This window comes from Cyanistes caeruleus, chromosome 2 (assembly GCF_971803275.1).
Source record: "Cyanistes caeruleus chromosome 2, bCyaCae1.hap1.1, whole genome shotgun sequence".
Taxonomy (NCBI): domain Eukaryota; kingdom Metazoa; phylum Chordata; class Aves; order Passeriformes; family Paridae; genus Cyanistes; species Cyanistes caeruleus.
Window position 1 is genome coordinate 63489446 of NC_141702.1, and position 23572 is coordinate 63513017.

Consider the following 23572-nt stretch of genomic DNA (forward strand, 5'->3'; position numbering starts at 1 on the left):
TCCTTTCTGCCTTAACCAGGGTATCATAGTGTGCTGCCTGGAAATGGTGTTTTTTGTAAATTGCTGTGCCAGCTGGGAGCTGCAGTGTAGTTCAAAGGGTTTAAAAAGCAAAGCCCAAGTTTAAGTAGTCAGTACAGCAGTCACAGACTAGGGAATGATAATGATTTTAATGTATTTACTTTTTTATAGAGTCCTGATGCAAAACAAAAGTACATTTCAGACAGGAGATCCTAAGGCAAATGGGTGCACAGGGAGCATGTGGCTGTGAGCAGAGGTCATGTAGTTGCACAGAAGTCCAAGTTTGGGTCTAAAGTAGCTTAAGTCCATTTGCAAGCCATGGATAAATAATATTAATCCAAATTTGGTGATCCCAAATGAAGTTGGCATATTCCCATACATAACACGCTTGGATCTTTTAGGACAAAGATCAAACAAATTCCACAGGAAGGTCTCCTGTGATACACAGGGCAAAAAGTGTACCTCAATGTAATATTCAAGAGCCAGCCCTTTATTTATTCCAACACAGAACATTAAGCCTGATTTCTCCATTTACTGATGTATTTTGTTGCAAAATTTGTCAAAATTTGAGATTGTGGCATGTGGAAACCTGGAAAGTAGTTGATAGGTTATTTCTGAATTTAAAAAACCACAAGCAGTACTCTGGTTTTAGACTGTTAAGCACAACCCAAGGCAAGCGAGCTGTGTAACATGAAAGCTTTTTTTGAAGTGCAGCTTTGAAGTCTAGGACTGACTACAACAAATCAGTCACCAAATCCATGGGATGAGTTACTTGCATGTTGGATTTTGGGAACAAAGAACCTAAAAAATTACTTTCTGGGCCACAAACTTGCTCTTTCGAATGATTACCAGTATCTGGAAAATTGTGACCTCTTTGAACTGAAAGTCCATGTTAGAAATTATCTAAAATACTTGCTGAGAAAAGAGGGAAGAAAGTGTCTTGATAATAAACTGAAATGCCTTTCTCAAGTCATTCTGGTTGTTACTCTTCTTTGTTGAACTTTTCCTTCTTGGGATAAATGAGATCTCATGTTATCTATTCTTGTAGAGTGCCTTAGCAATACTCTTCCAACAGGTGTTTCTCATCTTGCTTGAAACATCTTGCTAGCATCAAGAGTCTGTCTTTGTCATACTGGTATGTCTTTTGGAAGGCCTGCCAAGAATAATAAATATGAAGGGAATTTAAGCTTGATTGTCCTTTATGCCCTAGTCTGTAGACTATGGACTTCCCAAAGTTCATCCATCTGGGAAAATGCCATCAGGAGCAGCAGCTCCTGCTTCTTTGCCAGTCCATGTGTGTACCTGACAGCCCTGGAGCCTCCAGCCTTGTTGGCTCTTCAGCTGGTACAGACAGACGAAACCTTTTTGCTAAACTGTGGATCCAAAGAGTTTCCTGCTCTCACCTTTTCTAATGTGACCTGCCAAACCTTTGACATGCCTCTTGGCATGTCTGCATCCCTTAATTCCAGCCCCAGATGCCACCTCTTCATTCTGCTCCAGCAGAGCTCCAGAGACTGATGCTGACCTCCAAGCTCTCGCTCGTGTCCCATTTCACACCCAGCTCCCACAAAAGAGGCTCACCTCTGTGTCCTCAGCTGCTCCAGCTCCTCGCAGCCATGAAAGGCCTGCAGACAGCTACAGCCCCACTCCAGCAGTAACAGGACAGGCAGGCTCTCCTGGTGCCCCTTCGTGGTCAGGAAGGCGTCTCTGCCTTCAGCACCCAACATGGAGCTGTGGTTTGTGCGCATGGTGCGAGACTGTAGCCTACAGTCCATTTTACAGGGCTCACCTCACCTGCAAACTTACAGGTTTCCTAAATGCCTGTGGAGAAAGGTGGCCCTTAGGACAGAAGACAGCAAATATTAAACAACTTTTCAATGAGCAGACTGGCAAGATAAATTGGTGAGATAACTGGCTGCAATTGATTTGCATAACATCTTGATTTGCAATTTTTAAGAGCCTGATGTCCTGAAAGACTCCACCACAAAAGTAGAATTCCATCAAATAGGGCCTAATTGGGAACTCTGGATATTAATCTTAAGTTTTACCTGGTAGTCTTCAATTCTGCTTTTTAGCAGTCTGTGACTCTGAGAAGATAGTGGAATGTGGAATTCAGTTTGTTTCCTTCACATTTGCAAACTGTTCGAGTTTTTCCCTCCCCTCCCTGGCTCCTGCTGGCACAGTGTTTTTATTGTGATATGAACAACCAACGTGGGATAATAGCAGAAGACTGGTGAGGAGGATTATAAACACGCTGAAGTGACTTGCAGCTGGGGTGTAGAAAAACACATACATCATACTAATTGTTGTTTAGCCTTGTGTGTTTGACAAGTAGAACATCTGTGTTTAGATAACATAAGCCTGTGAGAGACTTAGAGGCACCCTATCACACATGCTTGGGATTCCTGCTCTGCTTCAGGAAAGATCAAAGCACAGTGGTAAAATACCTGTGTGAATCCCTGATAAACAGGCAAGGACAGCAGGTTTGATGATCCTCCAGCAAGGACCGAGCTCTGTGGTGCCTGGGTGCCATTTGTGTGCCCCTGCCTGGGTGCTGCTTTGGGGGATCCCCTGGTGGGTGGGGAAAGGGAAATAAGTGTCGTTTTTGTAGTTGTTCCTCTGTCCTGCCTGTGCTGACTCACACAACCAAGCAGGCAAAATATGTGATTGTAAAAAGTAATACATAATCTGATGAGACACAATCTACATAAATTGCAGCCTTGGTCAGATTTTAAAAAAAGAAAAATGTGAGGTTTTTGTCTAAGAATTACCCCAGTGTATGTGTATTGTAGGAGGGTAATGACTATTGCTGTACTACAGGCTAATTCAGACCAAGTTTTGTCTCTAGGCAGCACAGGATTCAGTCAATGAAATGAAAAATTAGTTCCCTAATGCAGGAAAGTAAAGCAAACTTCATCCAAGTTTATTACTCTGGAGATTCCCTTTGGATTATAGGGACACAAACCATTTGACAGGACCACACAAATTAATCCACACCTGGCAGACCCACATGTTTCTCCTCTTTCTTCAGCAAAGATATTCAATTCCAAGAGATTAATCTCATTATTCTGGTGCTTGAATGGCATTAAAAGAAGTCTGCAAAGGTGGATGCAGACTGGATGTGCACCAAGCTCGCTGGGCCACCATCAATATTGCAATCCTTCAGAAGATGAGGTGAGTAAAAACAGCTCAATGGCACATAGAAACTCAGGCAGATTGGCTAAGGAGCATGGAGTTCAAGGGAGTTCTGTCACGGTGGCTTGTTCAAAGTCTGCATTTGCTCCTTTAATTCTGCAAATAAATCTAATATAACTTCATTGTTCTGCTGTAGTTCTGAGGGCAACAATGTATAAACACCAGATTTTCTGTGCCTTTTCAACTTGTTGGATTCTCCGCTGCATCACAGAGGGCCCACTACAACATTTTCACCATGTTTATGGAGCCTTTCTTCTATGTGGGTTTTCTCAGTGTCTTACAAGAGGTGAATACTACAGTCCTTCCCATAGTGAGTTCACTGTTGTAGTCACTTTCACTGAAATTTGACTTTCCATGAAACTGAAAGAAACTTCGCACTTTTGAAATGATCTGATTTCATACAGATTTCCCAGAGAGGCCATAACAGGGTGGAAATGGCAGTAAGAGAACAGCCTCAGATCCCGTGCAGCATAACCATATTACATTAGACTAGTGTTCTGAGGAAACCTTGCTACCCAGCACACCCTTTTTCCTCAGCTGCATGGTGGGCTCCTTGTGGCCCAAGGAAATACATCTGAAGGGTCCCTACTAATCCTGAGCACTGTTTTGCAGCAAGCCAGGTAGGAATGGCAGCAGCTCTCTGTGGGCTGTGCACTTTGCAGACCTGGCAGAACAAATGTTCTTATCCCTAAGAGGTCTTTATTCAACTCTGTTTGTCTCCTCCTCACTGAGAACTGGGGAGTGTTGAGTTTTTTCACAGATGGGCACAAGAAAAGACCACAGCTCCCTGTGAGAGGATTGGGAAGACTAGGTCAGGTTGTAGCAGCCAAGTCAAAGTCTGGAGCAATACTAGCACCTAATTGAAACTAGCCAGACTAACCAAGAAAGTTAAATTTTGGTTGCATAATGATTGCTTAAGGTTTACTTTAAGTCCTGAGAACCCTTTGAGTGCTCTGCAGAAAAAAAACCACAGGTGAAATCTGATTACAAATTAAAGTTAGTTTGTGAGGGAGCTTGGAAAAGCAGGATGAAGGAGGCAGTTGTAGTTGAAGACATCTGTAATGCTGCATCTTGTTTTCTCATGGCTCATCAACACTGTTTGCTACAGGTACTTTTAAATACTTTGAATTTGTTGAGTTACAAGATTTATTGATGTTCTGTTGACTGTGACATAGAACAGAAGTAATTCAGTCTGCTGGAAGCATCCTTGCTTTCATAATACCATATCAGGAAAAATTTGTTGTTCAGGGAGTTGTATCAAAGCTGAAGAAAGCCTGTGTACAAAATAGAAAACAGCTATTTAAATCCTCTCAGAATTGTTGTAATCAAGTATGTAGGCTAAATGTTCAAGTTGCCTTAAACAGTATAGAAATTGTCCTATCATTTTTTATTCTTTGATTAAAGTTGCATTTAATCTGAAATTATAACTTTCCAAGTGGTGTGAACAGTGGAACCAGAGGACACAAAACTTCCAGGCCTCTTCAAGAGGAAGAAATTGGAAAGTAGGAAGAGCTGTGTAAAACACTTGTGGTGAACAGGGTGGGGCTTTAAAGCCTTTGCTTTTTATTCTTGTCCTTAAGCTGACTGCAGTAAGGACTGTGACTTCCCATTAGCTTCTGTGCCCTTGACTGAACCAGCAGCCAGATTAAGGGTGATGGACTAGCAGATGTATGGAGGCTGTGGGTTAAAACCAGGCAGCAGTAGATGTTACGTTTGCCAATTGCCTCTCTCTGCAAGGCTCTGAAGTCAGAACTGTGAATCTCCTTCTGGTTTGCTGCAGTTTTGTGTTTACTGAACTAAGGTGACCTGTGCTGATCGATCCTTGTGGCTGTGCAGCAGCCTTCATAATTCAGCAGGTACTTGGTGACCCTTTCTAGGAAACAGGTGGGATGTCCAGGCTCATCCCTTGGTGTTGGAAAAAGCACTTCTGGTCCTCCTATGTATACTTTACTCACCTTTTGCCATCCATAAGGCCTTGTTCCTGCTCAGGCTGTTACCTGGTCAGGGTATCTGCCAGTCACAGACACCCCTTGAGGAAGGTGTGCAGGTAGGGGACACAGGAGCAAGCAGTGATGGGGGCTGGAGGCCATCTGTCCCCTCTGTGCAGAGTGCCTAGGGAAGGCAACTGAGACAAAAAATAAGTGCTGGTCTACTCTGAGCAGAGTATCTGGTATTAAATATTTACAACTGTGCTGGTTTGCCAGACTCTTAATGGTTCGATGCAGAGCTGCTGAACTGTCAGCAACATCTGGGGTCTCTGGATGAAGCTGCCACTTGGTCCAGCACTACTGTGTTGTACCCCTGGTGCTCCTGGGTGGCTTTGGCAGTTTCCTCTCATTTCCAGAAACTTTGGAGGATGCAGGAAAGCACCTCCTGACAGCCTCCCTCGGAAGCCCTGGTGCCATCCAGGGCAGTAGATCTGGTACCAGCCCAAGGAGCCAGTCATTATTAAACACTGGCAGCTGTTTGCTGCTTTGGGCAGGCACGAGCAGAGGGAGAGCTTTGCTGTGTAGCTGTCGCAGTCTGGGAGCGAGGCTGTTGGAAGCTAATGATTAGGGCTAAGAACAATATGCATTTTGTTAAAATTTATGGTTCTAAACAGTGCTAGCTGGAAAAGTACCAGCTGGAATAGTCAGTGTTGGGTACTATTGTGGTAACTTATGAGAAGTATTAAATAAAGGCATTCAACTTTAAAAAGGGCTGGTAGAGCACTGGGGACAAGGGATCGGGTGAACAGGAGTTGCTGGAAACTCTCTAAGGCCCATCAGCAGTGAAATCCAACCTCCCTCAGAGTAGCTGTTGGATGTGGTGGTGTCCAGTTTCACCAAACAAGCTGAGTCCTGGAAAAATTGGGAATTTAATCTTGCTGTCTGTTAAACATGATGGCAAGCTACCTAATGGAGAGAAGGCCTTGCCAAGCTCCCCTCTTCTGGTAGCTGGGAGTGGTGCCCAGCATAACTTGGGTCAGGGAAACAGGTTGTCATTATCATGAAAATTTATTTTCAGCTCTTTAAAAATCAGTATAATTGCTCTAAATGCAAGCCATTCTGGAAATATTCTTTGTCTTTTAACAAAAGTGGAAAATGGTATTTATTAGAAGTTAATGCATGTAGTGTAAATATTTCCTGGCACTCAGTCCCAGCTAAAACAGAAAATCTGTTAATAAATAAAACTGGACAAACCAAAGTCATAAATGCCTCCAAGAATTGTGTGGTTAGTTGGTAGTTGGAGTGGGCATTTGGAAGGAGTCCAGATAACTGTGCAAATATATAGGAGGTGATAATTTTTTTAAGTGATGTTAGCAAAAGAGAGGGAACTGTTCATGTGGAGCTCTCAGATATGGCATCTGGGCATGCTTCATGCTTATAGTTTACCTTGCCTGCCATCCCTACCATATCTACCTTATATTTACAATATACAGTATCTACAATATTTACCTTATTTAAAATAAGATATTCATAAGATAGATAAAGAATAATAGAGAAGAAAATAAGCCCTCTGACTTACAGAATGATCTGCAAAGCATAAAATGCAATATCAACAGTAGTTTTTTCCTTGTGCTCTAGTTTATGTTAGGTCATGTTTTTAGATAAAGAAAGTAGAATTTACTTTGTGTCTGTTTTATAGAGTCTGCTATAAAAACTGCCACCCAGGTCTGGATGTTCCCAGTGTATTAACTTGCTGCTTTTGTAATAAAAATATGCTCCAATTATTATTTTATTTTGTTTCTGGTAGAGATGTTACTGGGCAGGTTGAGCCCACTCAGCCTTTCCTTCTTAGGGGTGGGAGTGGCAGGGCTGGGGCTGCTGGAGAGGTGCCAGAAGCACAGGAGAGGTGCAGGAACTCTTGGTGGAGCGTGGCACCGCTGTGCCCATTGCTGCCAGCGCCTCGGGTGTCACTGGTCACACGGCAGGGACACCATGCTCCTCTCCCATGTAGCACCATGCTTTTTCTCCAGGTGAAGATTTCTGGAAATGCTGTGGAAAAGAACCACTGTGAAAACCTCAGAATTGTGCTAGACAGGACTGCACTTACACGGCTTCTTCTGTCTCTGAACTAATGTCCTCTGTTTGCTTTGATCTTCCTGATGCAGCCAAACACTGAAGAGTTGTGCTAATGGATCTGCTTTTTTTAATCTTTCATTGCATGACTGCAGTGTTTTTTAGTTCCTGATGACCGCAGTGTTTTGCTGCTAGAAACCACTAGAAATCAGTCTCTTTTATAGAAATATTTAGGTTCTGCATCATTAACAGAAGTGAAAAAAGGGTGAATATTAGTTGAAGAAAGGGGTTTATAAACAAGCTAATTTCCATCAAGTTTACTTTTTTCCCTAAAACATAGGTGTAGAGGATTTCTGAAGAACCTTAGGCCACACTAACATCTGAGAGTGTTGTCAGCTGTGAGTTTTCCTAGCTGGAAGAAAAAGAGGGAGAGAAAAAGTGGCACAGAACTGAAACACACAGTTTTTAATGGTGCTGTTTAAATAATTTGGTCTGTCATTGGTACACAAGCAGGGAAAAGTGTTTGTAGAAATATGTTTGAATTTGTCTGGTTTACCTGTGGTAGAAACTGACTTTGTGCAAAACATTTTATAATCACAAACAGATATTCCAGATTACTATTCTATTAGTAGAACATAACACAAGACACTTAGTTTTGCTCTCTACAGCTGTGGGTCAGTCTGTGGAGGTAATTTTCCTTTCTGTGCTGTCTTTTATGTCATTGTCAGAAAATTAAAATTAAGCCAAAGGAGAGAGAAAAGAAAAATAGGAAGTCAGGGAGGAGAAAGCAATTTTGTGAGAGGCTCATTTCTGGGTAGACATTTCTCTTACCTTTTTTCATCCTGATTTGTGATCTTTTTCACATTCCTTTCCCTTTAGGATGCTTGATGGTGTAGGGCAGGAAGAGTATGGCTTCGCCTCCTATCCTTGGTGCTTGGAAGGCCACTAAAGGAATTCAGTTCCTTATTATTCAAAGAACTAAAACAAACATGCATTCAGTTCTCTCAGTTTGAACCTGGAAAAAACAAAACAAGAAGCCAAAACACTATAAAATAAAAGATAGACAGACCTATGAAAGTGCTTGACATGACTGGAGAGAATTGCCTGTCCATGATCTCTTGACGTATTTATTTTTGTCACAGATGGAAATGTCTGAAAAGTTCTAAGGTAAGCATTCAAGAAGAAAAATAACAAGAATAAAATAATGCTGACATTGCAGGGACAAATGAATATAGAAAGGGCTGAGTAAGATAGCATGATATTAATGGCACAACTTGTTTGAAAGGATGTTCATAGTGAAGTAGGGGTTGGCCTCTTCTCCCAAGTAAAGAGTGAGAAGAAGAGAGGGAAAATTGCACCAGGGAAGGTTTAAATTGGATATTACAAAAGATTTCTTCACTAAAAGTTATCAAGCATTGAAACAGGCTGTCCAGGAAAGTGGTGGTGTCACCATCCCTGGAAGTGTTAAAAAAATATGTAGATGTGTCGCTTACATGGTTTAGCAGTGAACACGACAATGCTGGCTAAAAGTTGGACTTGATGATCTTAGAGGCCTTTTCCAACCTCAGTGATTCTATGATTTGTTTCTATGAAATTCTGAGTACTAGTTTTTATTGCAGCTTCTTCCTTAAACTTGATTTCTGACAGTAAGCTCTCATAGACATAATATTCCTGTGAATAATCAGAAGTAAAACTACTGACGGAGCCAAACTCACAGACAAGTTTGTGAGTGTTTGTGTTTGACAAGTGGAGACAACTCACCTCAAGAAACATGAAAGATATTGGTGTTTTTTTTACCTTTTTAATGAAAAGCTTATGAAAGTGCAAACGTACATTTACAGTGCTGTCAGCCTAGTCGTGTATCCAAGAGTCTTCAGTGAGGTTTAGCTGTCTTCATCAAGGCCCATGTATCTGCAGCACTGATTTATTAGCTGTGCCCAGCCTTGCTAGCCATACCACTGAGAATGGCAGATTGTCTTTCTTACAGAGGACACCTTCCTTAGGCTCCACACTCACATGCCTTTCCTGTTCTGCAGAAGAACTCATTATCCAAGTGATGAATAGAACTGCTTTGTAATGAAAGTCACAACATGACATGATTATTTACTAACAGACTGAAATTAAGGAATTTCATTATTAAAAATTCATAGCTGTTTCACTTATGACAATTTTTGAGAGAGGAGTCAGTGAATAATTTATTTGCCATAAGCATTCAGCTCATCCTTATCTGTGCTTATCTGTGCAATGCATGTTCTTAAAAATTTGTAAAAAAACCCAACAAAAAACAACAACAAAAGCCCCTGCACCCAAATAAAATTACTCTCCTAACCAGAATAAGACTGCCCGCTCACTTTCTCCTAATGATAAAACTTGCATTTTTAAGAGTTTTCACTACTGGAGCATATATAGCTCATGCCAGTGGAGTTTGTATTAGCAAAAGTAGTTGTGTGTCTGTATTTGGAGGCTTTGCTGCCATAAGAACCCAAGTAAATTCCTTTAAAGCATGGATTAAATGAAGAGTTTTATTTTGAGAACAGTCCTTCCTTAACTGCCATAGTATTATTGAACTATCATAAAGGATTTGGTTGTTCTGTTTTTTTGTCAGGATTCGGTTGTTCTTTTTTTTCCAAGGTGTTTACCACTTCAGTTGGGTTTCTAAATTTCTAGTCAAGATACTTGTTACAGGTAGGGATTTCTCTGAAGTGAAATTCATGCACTGATTTGCTTGCTCTGCCTTTCCTAGGCAAGGGTTACTTCATAGGGCCAAGCAATGACTATTCTGTTTTTAAAAGCACATCTTGTCATTGGCAAGTACAAACCAATGAGTCAGGAGTTAAAATTCAGCAAAGATCAGGTGCCAGATGCTTGATCCCTGCAGAGGCATGCATCAGTTTTATCCAGGATGTTAGTTTCTGAGATCCCACAGTGGTTGCAAAGAGCTGTGTCATCTTTTCCTCCTTTGGCTGAAATGAGACAGGCAGGATATTCTAGTAATATGAAACTACTGCAGCCTTACTGGGGATGTGTTCTGAATACTTTCAGTGGATATCTAGAAGAATGATTTTGTATAAATTACCTGTGTTGTTTTCCACTAAATGTCTTTTGATCAAGAATCTGCTGTGTGTGCAAGATGTGTGCTCGTCTTGGTCTGCAGAACAATGGACCCATGTCAGTGAGGGACTTTGGCAGCTCTCACAGGGAGGACAAGCACAGAGATTGCCCTCTAAACCTGTGAAGCCCCCTCCATGAAAGGAGCTGTATTGCTGCATAGTTTCCTACTAAACATAAACAAGGGGTAGTGTATATGTCATCAATCTCATCATGGTTCCTTAGTATTTTCATAATAGGAAAATGAATTACAATTATTCTTCATGTCAAGCTGAGTTCATAATTTGTATGTGTACTAGCAGATATAAGAATTAAACAAAAGAAAAGAACCTCATGGCTTTAAAGTACAATGCCAATGTTACAGTGATTTCTGGATGCACATGAAATCTCATAATATGAAATTTTCAAAGAAACAGCCATCTCATTTCATACAATTTGGAAACAAGTGACAAAACGTACTTTGATGTAACTTTAGGGCATGGGAACAGGGAAGGACAGAGAAAGGACATCTAATCTGTTCTCTGCTCCAACGAGGAGCCTTCATCATTGTGGACAGATGCTTGTCTACCTTCTCAGTGTGTCCAGAGATGGTGCTGCCTCTGCTTCACTGCACTTTCAGGCTACACTCCACTTTTAGAGTTTTCTTTTCTGATTTAATTTTACCTCAGTTTAAAATCACTAGTACCTGTTTGGATTGGTGCAGGCATGATGGGTCTCTATTTTACTTTGTTTGCAGTTACCTTTTATGTAATTAAAAGCTCAATGTTTTTCCTCAGTCTGTTTGTTTATGGTCCCAATTCCAACGTATTTCTTTTAGATGGGATGCTCTAAACCTTCACCTTTCAGATTACTGGAGCTAAAACAATGAAAGATCTTCCCATTGCACTTATGGTTGCTCCTGTTGCCAGGCATGAGTTCCTTTCAGGTGATGAGCTCTCTGCTTTGATGCACAAGGTGTTTGCCCAGAGAACCTGACAGCTGCTCCACAACCAGTAGCACTAACATCAGTAGCACAGTGGCTGCTGAGATGTGTGTCACCACAGCCTGACAGGATCAGAGACAGCTTCTAGGCAATGGAGATTTAATTTCAGTATGTTTGCATGAGAAATGTTGTCTTTGTTTTTTTGGGATTTTTGGGGTGGGATTTCTCTTTGGGGAGGAGATTTATGAGTAGCGATGCCAGTTATGTTGAAACCTACTAGGGACAACTAACATACAAGACTAGACAAATCTGTGTTGGAATGAGATAAGGGATACCAATTTCAGATTACTGGAGTTGAAGTTTACTAGAAAGAAGAATTTAAGTCATGGAAGTGTTTCTGTTAATATGGATTTGAGGAAGTGTCTGTTTTTAATTGTCTTTAGCAATGCTAACAATCAGAAGCTATTTGTCTAAAGCAGACCTTGAGAGTTGTCCAATAAACAGTGCTTGAAACACAATCACTGTATTCTTGCAGAGGATAGCAATTCTCAACTAGCTTTAGAAGTATATCAGTCTTGGTCACAAGAAGTACCAGTCAAAATTTTTCTTAACTGTAACTAAGGTAACAGGAGAGCAGTTTCGAATGATGAGCCCAGAGGCTGAGTATCAAGCTTTACCCAAGATAAGGGTAAACAAGAGATCATGCTGAGGAACAGTGTAACTCATTTCAGAACACAGCAGGTCTCTTAAGATCTCTTAAGGCAAAATATATTCAACTTGATATGACAATATGACAAAGTTTTCAAGCATATCAGTGCAATTCTGCTGAATATACAGCATATACTAGTGGAATATACAAACACAAGAGGCAGAAGTGATTTATCTTTGAACCTCAAACCTTTACACCTTTCCAATTAGGTATGTTGTTTGGAGCTTTTCTATTTTTCCAGCTTTTCTTGGAAACACCTGCATGTACCAAATATTAAGGAAGTAAAGAAAATGCGAGGAGGCAGTAGAATATGGTACTTTCAAACACATCAGCAAATACTGGGAACTGTTCCCAGATATGGTCTGAAAAGAAAAATGGTTGATTGAATTTGGAGTTTTCCAAAACATCTGCTGCTTCAGTCTGATGGCCCATATGGAACATTAGAAAAAGAGTGATCTCAAATTTGTAGTTCAAGAAAATGACCCTTTTTTCTAAATAAAAAAGGAATATTTTTTCCTCGTTGTAAGAGAAATGTATGAGAGGGAACATCAGTTTTGATATGGACTATTTGGTTACTGTGAATGTGTCACTGTTGACATAACATGGAATTCAACCACCTTGCAGGTCCAAAGTGGCCCTTCTTCTGCTGTACAGTGAGGATTTTTTCTTCTGTTACTGTGTTGTTGTTTTTGTTGGGTTTTTTTAAGGAATGTGCCAAGTTTGTAAAGCAGGACTGGCTGCTATTGACACCTCCTGACAGTTGTTGAAATCAACAAGTACAAGCCTTTGGGTTTGTAAATTACACCAAGACTGCACAAGCTGTTAGGACAGTTTCTTCCTTGCAGGTGTCACCTATTCCACGACACTGCATTTGTCTGTGGCTTGCCAACACAACTTTTGGGGCTGTCATGAGCTGTAGTAGCCACCTTCTGTAACAAGAGCACTTCTCAACTTAGTGAAAATGCTATCATGTAAGAAAGAATTGAAGATAACATACATCATTTTCTGAAAGCATATGCATATGCAAACCCTCCGAACCACTGCCACCAACACACTTGAATTAGCCTCACCCTGCCCTGGTGATGAAGGGGAAGGGATTATAATGCAGTTTTGAAATACAGACCAGGGTTTTTTTGGTGCACTTGATTTTATTAATTTTTCCCCAACTCCTTTACACACTGCACCAAGTAAGTCACATGGTTTATTATTTTAGACTTGGGAAAGAAGTCAATCGAGTAGTCTGGAATGCTGGGACCTCACAAGACCTTGGCAAGCAGGTTGCAGCAACAGAGTGAGTGTGCTCTTGTATGGAGTCTTCCTCACCCAGAATAATCAGGTCTTCTCTGGTTGTCCTTATTGTTCAACTGTGAGAGAGGACAGCTTTTATTCACAGTGCACATTTGAACCTTTGGGGACAGTTACTGGAAATTTTGTAGAGGTTATATATTTATTTGCTTTCCTGAGAGCTGTTGTGATCATTCCAGAGCACTGCAGAATGACGTGATGTAAACACACACAGACTGAGTGACTCATCTTGTCAAAAACTCATTTAAATATAAATGCATAAAATAGAAAAAAACCCCAAACTGGAATATGTATGTGCTAAAAGCCCTTTTTATGATTGCTGAATCTATAGCATTATTGACATTTTGCTGTAGCTGAGGGATTACAGAGGAGGAGCTTCCCGGCTTTCCTTAAATTTAATCCTTGCATGACATGTTTGTTAACTAGAATCCCCGTGTTCGGACTGGATTTGGTGCTACACCGTGTGTACACTTGCCACAAATGGAAGGTAGAGAATCCTAGGATGAGGTGAAGACACGCACTCTCTGTTACTTCAAGTTTCTTCCTTCATAAATTCATTGGTTTTGTGCCTCATTTGGAATCTTTTCACAAATTTTAAAGGCCATAGCAGTTCTACCTTTGTGCTGCATGCTTCGGCTAAGGTGCTTCCGTAGGAAGTTTATTTGGTGCTGCTGGTCTGCAGCGTGCTCTCTTCGTAAGGAGGCACTGGGTCTGGAGAGAGCTCAATGTGAGCCTCTTCCATGGAAGTCTTCATGGTGGCCTCCTCATACGATGGAGGCAAGCACACAGAGAGGAATGTGGCATCAGGGAGCAGCGTCGAGTAGTGGAAGCTCTGCTCGGTGCTCCAGGGCAGGGCAGAAAGGAAGTTGGAGACATCGTGCTCAGGCAGGGCCTCAGGAAGGTCGATGCTGAAGATCTGCCCCTGCTGAGAGGGGTGCTGGCAACGGCGGTACAGGAAGAGCAGCAGGAATGCCAGGAAGAGCATCATGGTGGCAGGCAGTATGATACACAGAAATGGCTCTATGTCGTCTTTGGTTGAACTTGTCTGTTGTCTGCTCTGTAACCAAAGCAAATAGGAAGGGAGTTGGATTCCTGAAGATCTCTCAATCAGAGAGCAAAACCACTTTCCCCGTTGCCACCTTATGACATAGCAGTTGCTTTTCCAAATTCCTTTCTCTGCACTAGTATTCAAGCAGTGTTTTGCAGACTCGTGAGTTTTATTCACTGGCCAGTTAGAGCAAATCACAACCAGAGACAAAAAAACCCCAGAGAAGTTGCAAAGAGTATTGGGTTTTTAGAAAACCCTGTCTCCAGTGGGGGAAAAACCCCAACAGCCTGGAAGTATATGCAATTTTGTATGACATTTTATTACATTGTATTTGTATTACATTTTACTATCTTGGATTATAGCAGGACCAGTCAGCTTTGCAGGGGATTGGTCAAGCTTTTAACATTTAGGAGAACATTGAACTGCAGATGAATAAGGCTGGTGATCTACCACCTGGTGTTGTTTCTTTGTGTTTGGAAAACTGTTTAAAGAACAAATATTATGACAGCTAGCCCTTTCTAACAGGGCTCATTGCCTATAATACCTGCTCTTTGGGTTGCTCTAACCTCACAGGCCAGTTCCAAATAAAACATGGTGTTTTTATTGGACAGGACAGCTTGGACTGGACCTCTTGAGATTGTTCTGCCAGTGATATAAGATTCATTTTTCCCTGTTTAGAACTATGGAAAAAGAACTTCTGGTATAAAAGAAATAACAGTTGTAACTGCTGTGTCAACTTTGTTTTCTGCAAAATGTAGCACAAAAGACCTCTGTCCCACAGCTTTAGAATTGTGATGTAGTGTTAACTGGAGTCATAGGCTATGGGAAAAAATCAACAAAGCTATTTGTGCTCTTGTGCTGTATTAGCTTTAATTTTAAAATTTAGTATATCTTGTTTCCAGTTTGACTCCACCTCCTAATAATTGGGTCCCATTCAGGGTCTAGACTAGGGCAGAAGGAAAACTCAAACCCTGTAATGCTGTTTATCAAGTCATTCCTTTTGTAAGCTCTTGATGAGGTGGCTTTTTCACATTTGCATGGGGAGACTAAACAGGTCGTGGATCAGATTTCCTTTATTTTGAGGGAAGGTGCCCATTTAGGCTAGGAGAACTTTGAGTGATTCTCTCCTCAAAGGGTTTGGAAGCAGGGATGCAAACTGGCTGTTTACAGCAATGGCTTTGTGAAAAGGACACTAACTCCAGTGTCTCCTTCTTAGTCTACAAAAACTTTCAGTTCTTCCAGGAATCTCAGTCTTTCTTCTAGCTACAAAATCACACTGTAATCTACATTCAACTGGTTATCTACCAGGCATTTGTCACCTCTTTGCTTTGTTGTCATATTATGAAATTATTATTATGTGGTCATGCCTAAGAAAAATGAAGTAAATAGGCATTGACTCCTAACAAATTATGTAGGGGAGATTATTGTTTTTCTATTTTTTTTCCTAAGGTATCATAGCCCCGAAGTTAAATGCATTAATTTTAAAATACACTGGCACCTTTGCAGATTAGCTATTAATCTATTTTCCCCCAATGGATTTTTATTTAAAAAAATGCATATTAAAGAACTATTTTTTATTTATTGATAATTTTTATTAAATAGTTTGTGGCTGTACAAGCTGTTGTCTTACCTCACCATTCAATGAGTGACAGGAAAGGGCAGAATTGGAACAAATTGTTCCAGCTGTTCTTCCAATGCAGACATTAAATAATTTCTTTAAAATGAGGGGATTTTTATTTTTTTAAGTTTGTTAATGCTTTTTTAGTGTGTCTTATGAGGTGCATAAAACATTTCAAGAGAAAATGAGAAAAAAGCATTCATTATGTTAGTGCACTATGTATGTGGAGAGTCACTGATGCATTACTCACCAATATGTTACTGATAGTCTTACAGTAAATATTGAGAGGAGCTGAGCTTACAATGGACAGTGTTATTCATCAGCAGTGAAGAGTTTGTTTTTAAAATCCAAATCTAAGTTTTGGGTTTAATGTGTAGGGAACAGGCTTTCATCCAGTTTAAGGGTTGGTCTTAGGATCTGTGAGTTGTACAGTGTTCTGGTGGTTTGTGAGGACAGACAGTGAGATTGCCAGTGTTTCCTACAAGAGCTTAGTAAAAAGTATATAAAGCCCCAATTGTCATTTAAACTCAGTGCAACTTCCCTATAAATTTCACTGGAACTATATTTGTGTGTTAAATAATGGCCAAGGACAGTGTATCCTTCATGTGCTGGTGGAAGCACAGACAAGAGTCAGGGCTGTAAGACTTTTTCCTCGTACAAATCCTGGACTTCAGAAGGGAAGGAAAGGTTAAGCCTGATGGAAGGAATTAACAAATGGTCATGGGTCTCAGGGAAATATGCTTTGCTCCAAGGCCTTGATTGGAACCCAGAGGTCTTGGGCCTTGCAATGAGGTACCCATTAAGAGAAACCTGCAAAATACATTATTGTTGGAGGGAACAACAGTTTGCATCAAATGGACAAAATGGAAGGGGTGCAACTATTTGTAGTAAGAGCTAGCTCAGATGGCCACAGTCTGTGAAGCTGCTACAAAAAGACACCTTGGGTCACTGTCCTGAAAACTCTTCTTGTTTAAAGGCCCTCCAAGAGTAACCTATAGCACTGCCTCTAAAGTTGCAAAATCAAGTTCTCAAGCCTGAATAAATTTTAGAAATTTGTGAAATCCTTGATTTGCTCTGCAACACATATAATTTGTAATTACATTATTGTGCACGAAGTGGCTCCTCAGGGTTGTGATAGATTCTTTAGGGAAGGAGATGAGCACCATAGTACTGCAGAGTACTCTTGCAGGGTGTGTAGAGTATGCAGGGACAGAGTCAGAAGACTGGGAAGGGGGAGGATTGCCTGCTTGTGTGGTAAAGCAGATGTTCTCCTGGGGAGCTGTGCTCCTGTCCCTGCTACCAAATGCTCTGGGGAAGGGGCAAGATCAGTGCAGGTTTTTCTTGTTGTTTATGCCTCATTTTGAGTGTCTGGGTTGAGATCCTTAGGTATGGTTTGCAGAAACTCTGTATCTGTATTGCTGTCTCTGACGGTGAAAGTGCCCTGAACCTGCAAGCACTTTATTGCACTGTGGGATCTACACAAAAATTGCACAGGTTATTACAAAGCAGCCCATATTCTCTTGTACTCCCTCAAGTGGCCAGGTGCTTGGACTGGATTTTCATTGCAGGCCCTTTCCAACTGAACTACTCCTACTTTACCCTATTCTATTTCAAGATAACCACAACAACTGGTGCCTGGTGGCTGTCTGTTCAGTTATGTGTGCAAAAGAAGACATAATAAATTTGTTTAGTTTGTTCTTTTGTTTCATGGCTACTGAATAGTTGTGAAAGAACCGTAAGTGTGCTTTGCTGTGATCTGCAAATTAGTGGCATGTGAAGCAGATAGGATTAAGAATTAAGCAATATTATAGAATTAAAATATATGCTGAGTTAGAGGGGACTCATTGAGCCCTGCTCCTGGCCCTGTGCAGGACACCCCAAGAGTCACACCATCTACCTTCAAGCATTGCCCAAATGATTTTTGAACTCTATCAGGCTGTTGCTGTGACCACTACCCTGGGGAGTCTGTCCCAGTGCCCAACCACCCTCTGAGTGAAATTTTTTTCCTCATATCTAACCTAAACCTCCCCTGATTCAGCTTCATGCTTTTTCTCCATGCTAACAGGTGACAATAAAGACTGGTTATATTCAGTTTGTGTTTCAGAGTGCTCATAGCTGTTTAAACACAGCTAATGTTAACACTTTCCTGTCTGGGTGAAGTAATTTGTAGGCAGCTTAGTGTATTACTTGAGCTGAAATAGTTTTTCATAAGTTAATACTGCCCCACAGATGCCCTGAACCTGAACAGGGAGGTATACACCCATTTGGATTCTGCCTCCTGCCAAACATTACATGGACTGATTTTACTCTGAGATGTAGTTCCAAAAGCTGATGGACTTCTTGTATGTATATCCATATAAATATATCAAATGTCATAGGAGACAATTGATCAATATTAGTCCCTCTTTTTCTATTGCAGTTTTATGCCCATTTCTGCAATGACTGCCTAAAGGGCTACTGAAGAATGCTGCAAAGATCTTGACATAAACTCTTGGAAAATCTAATAGGCATTTTAGAAATTACACTAAAAATAGGAATAATTTTAATACAATGAATCAAGGGTCACTTAAAAAAAAATCTGAAATTCTAAACTAAAACTAGTTCTAAACTGACCTAAAACTAACTTCTGCAGCTGAAGCTCTAAAACTAGAAAAGTGACCACTTTGTACAGGTATCAGGAATAGCTGGCAGAACTGGAAACCAATATTTTCTAGAAATCAAACTGAATCTCCATTAATTGAAAGTAATACAACTGCAGAACATATTTAAGATAAAATCCTCTACCATTTTACATCTGAAAGTTTCCACACCAGGCATATGAAGTGACTGATGGAATTATTAATTGACTGGTTTTTGTTTTGATGCTGCTTCATTGGAGATCAGTGTGCTTTGCTTGTGTCATCACAAGCATCTATTGTCAGGTTTATAAGTCACAAAAATAAGAATCTGACTTCCATCATAAGCTACAGACAAATAAATATGGGAAAACATCCTTTTTAAAAACTGTCCTTCATAGGGTAGTTTGGACATTGTTTATTCTCCTCCCTTTGTTTATGTGTTTGTAGGGACTGAAGCAGAGGGTCAGTTTCCCCCAACCACTGAGCACATACTGGCAGTAGTAAAGCCTTTCATTACTAATCTGTCTGCCTCTGTTCTCTTCACATGCTGAGCATGTACAGTTGCCAGCTTACAGATTATGTGACCCATATCAGCTGAGCTTTTACTCGTGCCTGTTGGTAAAGGAATGAAATGCAGACTGTGGCTGAGTTGTGTGGTGGATCCAGGATGAGCAATGGGAAGGGCTTGGAGCTGAAGTATGTGTCTGGACAAACCAGGGGTAGTACCTGCCATGGGAGAGAATCACCCCACAGGCAAAACATAAGGTTAAGGAAAGCTTTTGTGTAAGGATAGAAAAATGAAAGTTTGTTTTGCTTACTGAAATTCCCATCAAAGTGATTGGGTTGTGCTAGGATTTATTATGTTGTTAATGATTTGCTGGTGTACTTAGAACTCCATTAAAATTATTTGTGTTACTATAGCCCACATTTATACTAATATCTTTTGAATCTGAATCAGGAAACTGATACTTCTGAAATATTTTAAGTGGATTTGGAACAAAGTCTGCTTTAAAGTCATTAGGGTGAGGTCCCCCCATAAATTCTTTTCCAAGCTCTACCCTGCTTCTTGAAGCTTATCCGTTATTGCTTGTAAAAAGCAAAAACATGTAGCTCTAGCAAATAGAAAAACATTTTTATGTGGTTTTGTATCCATTAGTAGTGACACGTAATTTAGAAGTGAGCCTGGATTTACACAGAATTTTCAAATACTTGTTGGAATGTGACTCTAGTGATGCTGTTTGTTTCTTACTGTCAGATAAAAGCAACCTCGAGGTGTGAAGACATTGCCATTGCTAACTCTGGCAATGCTACCGGTGAGGCAGACCTTGTTAAAATTGTGGCAACATTCAAATACTACTTCTTGTCCTGTTTTGACACCAATGCACGCTCTTACCCCCATTTATTTATTTTGCAACAGTGCAAATATATATATATATGTGTGTGTGTGTGTGTGTGTGTGTGTGTGTGTACTGTTATATACTCAGCTGATATATATATATATACTGTTATATACTCAGTTATATATATATATATATATATATATATATATATATTTGTATCAGCTGAGTAGTGTGGCCAGTTCATTTGCTAGTGCAACATGCCTTCGGACATTTGCTGAGGACATTATGAGCACCTTAAATTATTATTTTTGCTCAGAGAAACCCTTTTGCTGTTTCCCAGACAAAGGCAGAAAGCAGGCTGTGTTTTCATCTCTGGGGGCTCCCTCCCTCCCTCCCCCCACTGGGCTGCATGTGATCCTCTCTCGCAGAAGTAATCAGCGCACAGCTTAGGGAACAAGAGTTCATTGCTGCCTGCTACCGACTGGCAACATCTGCAGAAAGGCTTCACGGGACCAGCTCCAAAGCATAAACACGCCTTTAACAGAAAGGAAATCGAGGGTGCCTTACGATTAAAAGAAGTAATTAAACTTCCTTACCTGACACCCCACCGAAATTTTTCTGTCTAATGTTTTTCTCTTCCACAAATGTGCTTAAAAAGACTTAACAGCAATAAAGACATGCTCTGACTCTATGCAATTGAGCAGCAGTGCTTTGATACGCCCCAATACCCAGGGGTTTGCTCTGCACTCTACACCAAGGCTTTACACAGACATACACACACACACAACGTCAAAGGACATGCCACAGACATGAGCAGAGGGGTACAGACCTGAAGCTCTGTTTCCAGAAGTGGCCCACCTGGTTCGCTGTTTAGCCAGTCGTAGTTTCCCCTGTCAGCATGTCCAAAATTTTTCAAGCTGCTGCCCAAGAGCCACCTCATGCTTTCATTAACCTGGTCTTCTGTCTTCGTGCCTCCACCTTGCTTCGCTGCTTGCAACCGCGTCTCCGCCTCCCAGCCTTGACCCAGCCGGGCTGCTCGCAGCTAATGATCCCTCTTAAATGATATCCCCTTCGCAGCAGAAAAGAAAAAAAAAGAAGTTAGACACCCCCTCGTCGTCAGGAAGCCAAGCAAATAGATCTCAGAGCCTCTCTCCACTTCCAACTCAATCTCTCTGGATTTGCTTCGGTGGCCTACATTACCAGCAAAGCTGGCATCAGGTATCTGGGAGCTGGGGCTGATAGCACTCTGATTGGAGCACTCCCTGCATTAGGATTATTAAAAGGGGAATTTGCATGTGAATCTGAGCCCACATGGTCATGACTCCGTGTGGATAAATAACGCTCTAAATTTAGTTATCTAATAAACACTATTTCCAACAAAATAAAAGAAATAAAACCCATGCTTCTATGTTGAAAGGGTAACTGTGGTCCTCCCCTCAGTTACACAGCACAAGGTGGAAGGAACCACAATCCAGGCAGGTTTTTGTTCCCTGTTGCTGAAACATGCAGAAAAGAGAGTGGTTTCTGAGTAGAGAGGCAAGGACACAAGGCTAAATGCTGTACTGAATTATTTAGCAGTGTTAGGATGTAGATGTTAATGATAAATCCAGAGAGAGAGCTCTGCCAGGAAAGCTTTGGTCACTGTGGGAGTGCATGCTTGCTTCTGGTATAAGTTGTCAGTTCAGTTAAATCAGGTTAACAGCTTCCTAGGATACTTGTTAAATGGCAATTGTTTCCAGTGAGAAGACTCTGTTTATCCACAGAAAGCAACACAAATTTATTCCACTGATGTGTGGTAACTTCTGAAGAGAGGACTCTTTAACCTGAGTTCAACCTTGATTCAACTTGCAACTCGTGCTGAAAAGCTGGAGGTGTCTTCTGCTGCCTTGCTGTGAGCAGAGGGAAAGGCTATTGCTGAATGTCCCTTTCAACTCTGCACCTGTGCAACTGTGGTGCACTTTTTATGATTTCTCAAGGCTTATCTGTCCAAGCAAAAGTTGTGTCTAGGACTGATGATAGAAACTTGAGGTTAGAATCTTCACCTCTTATTTCTTGCTTGGACTTTTTTTCATCAACTCTTCTTTTAGTTCTCCAGGTCCTAAACATGGATTAACAGGTCACAGGTTAAAATAGTAAAATATTTCTCCTGATGTCTCAACACCTTTTATAAAAGCAAAAATAATGACTGTCTTTTCCAAACTAGTTTTAAGAAAATAAATTCCTTAAGGAGCCTTGAGACTGTGTAGCTTGAATCTATAATCTCACATGCTAGCAAGAAACATTCATATACCATCTTAATTAGGGTCTTAGTGCAGCCCCTAAGATTATTAATGCTATTTTTAAAAGCTTGCTATAAATTTGCCTTGGGACTGTGCATGAATAATGAGGAGACGTAAAAAATTATGTCTCCTTACAGTATAAACACCTGTTTGGCATCCTTAGATTCTAGTTGATGAATTTTAGCCAAGAAAAATAAGGTGTGCACTTTTAGAGACTCACTGACCTGATTTGTCAAGTGCTGCTTTGAGTACTTGACCTCTGGAAAATGTGTAAGAATGATTTAACTTTGTGGAGCTGAGGCCGAATGGGAATTCGGGGAAATGCAGCGCCTTTTGTCAGGCAGGTAATTAGAATATAAAGTAATGATTGTCCCTCTGGCTTTTTATATCATCAGTGGACCCAGCAGCAAGATAAGTGAGCGTGATTGGGATATCCTCTTTCTGCTGCCAGGGGTCAGGTGCCCATTTGCTGCACTGCCTTTGTAGAGCAGATCTGCTCTTGTGCAGAACTGAAACAGAGCCATTCAAGACTGGGTTTGTGATGGCAAATCTGTTGCGGATTTCTGCCAGCCCTGTGGGGCCCACAGATGTTTATTTTTCTTTCTCACATGGAGTTCATAAATACCATTGTAGCTTGGGGCATGCTGTAATGTGAAAGCTGGGGCAAAGAGGCTCATCCCTAATTCCAAGCCCTTGGCTAGATGTCAGGCTTGCCACTTTGAAGTGTGGGTTTGGTTTAGAGGTCATCGGATCTTGACATGGACAAAATGTCCTATTCTCCTCCTCCACTGGCTTTGTTCTTTGAAACAGTTTGATGTAGAAGTTGCCTGGTCAAACAATCCAGAGAAAATAGCTGACATGGAATGGTACCACTGGCTTTGATTAAAGTTTGGTAAAAGGTTTGTGAAACAATGCCAACATGATATTTTTAACTGAGGCAATGTTGGTATTATCACTTCCAATGTCCTAGCAGAGAAGCAGGGAGAGACTTTCTGAGGAAGCCACTGCAGAAAATAGGCGCCTCCACTGTCCTCAGCTGGAAGCTCAAACTATTTGTTATAAATTATTCATCTCTCTGATTTGCTGAGATATTCGAAGCTTGCAGTGTAATTCTAGGCTAAATTGCCACTAACATTGGTTGGGAATGCAATATCCACAGTGCCGTAGACAACCTTTCAAGTTTCTTGATACTTTCTTCCCCCAGCTTCTTTTGCTGCTGCCTACAGGTGGTGGCGAAACTTCCCTGGTTGAATGACTGTGATGCTGTGAGGGATGGTAGGAAGGTTAATCTGAATACTGCAGAACTAGAATTTTAGTGGGTGAGGTGTTCTTATCAGTCCTGTTGGCAGGTGTAGATTCACTGGGAGTCCTTCAGGTGGGAGTGGTGTTGGCTTCTGCCCATTCCCTCTCA

At 41.0% G+C, this 23572-nt stretch overlaps 1 protein-coding gene and 1 long non-coding RNA gene across 2 annotated transcripts; both read right to left on the minus strand.

Annotated features, from left to right (window-relative positions):
- Positions 1 to 148: 148 nt before the first annotated feature.
- LOC147654867 (uncharacterized) lies at positions 149 to 2144 on the minus strand. The gene is made up of 3 exons (XR_015283298.1): positions 2067 to 2144; positions 1600 to 1839; positions 149 to 1171 (listed from the first exon to the last, which is right to left on the minus strand). It is a non-coding gene; the product is annotated as an uncharacterized LOC147654867 (long non-coding RNA).
- A 10937-nt stretch (positions 2145 to 13081) lies between these two features.
- SMIM28 (small integral membrane protein 28) lies at positions 13082 to 21177 on the minus strand. The gene is made up of 2 exons (XM_023923505.2): positions 20712 to 21177; positions 13082 to 14315 (listed from the first exon to the last, which is right to left on the minus strand). The coding sequence occupies exons 1-2, from the start codon at positions 20820 to 20822 to the stop codon at positions 13917 to 13919; spliced, it is 510 nt and encodes a 169-aa protein (XP_023779273.2). The 5' UTR covers positions 20823 to 21177; the 3' UTR covers positions 13082 to 13916.
- Between the last annotated feature and the right edge of the window lie 2395 nt (positions 21178 to 23572).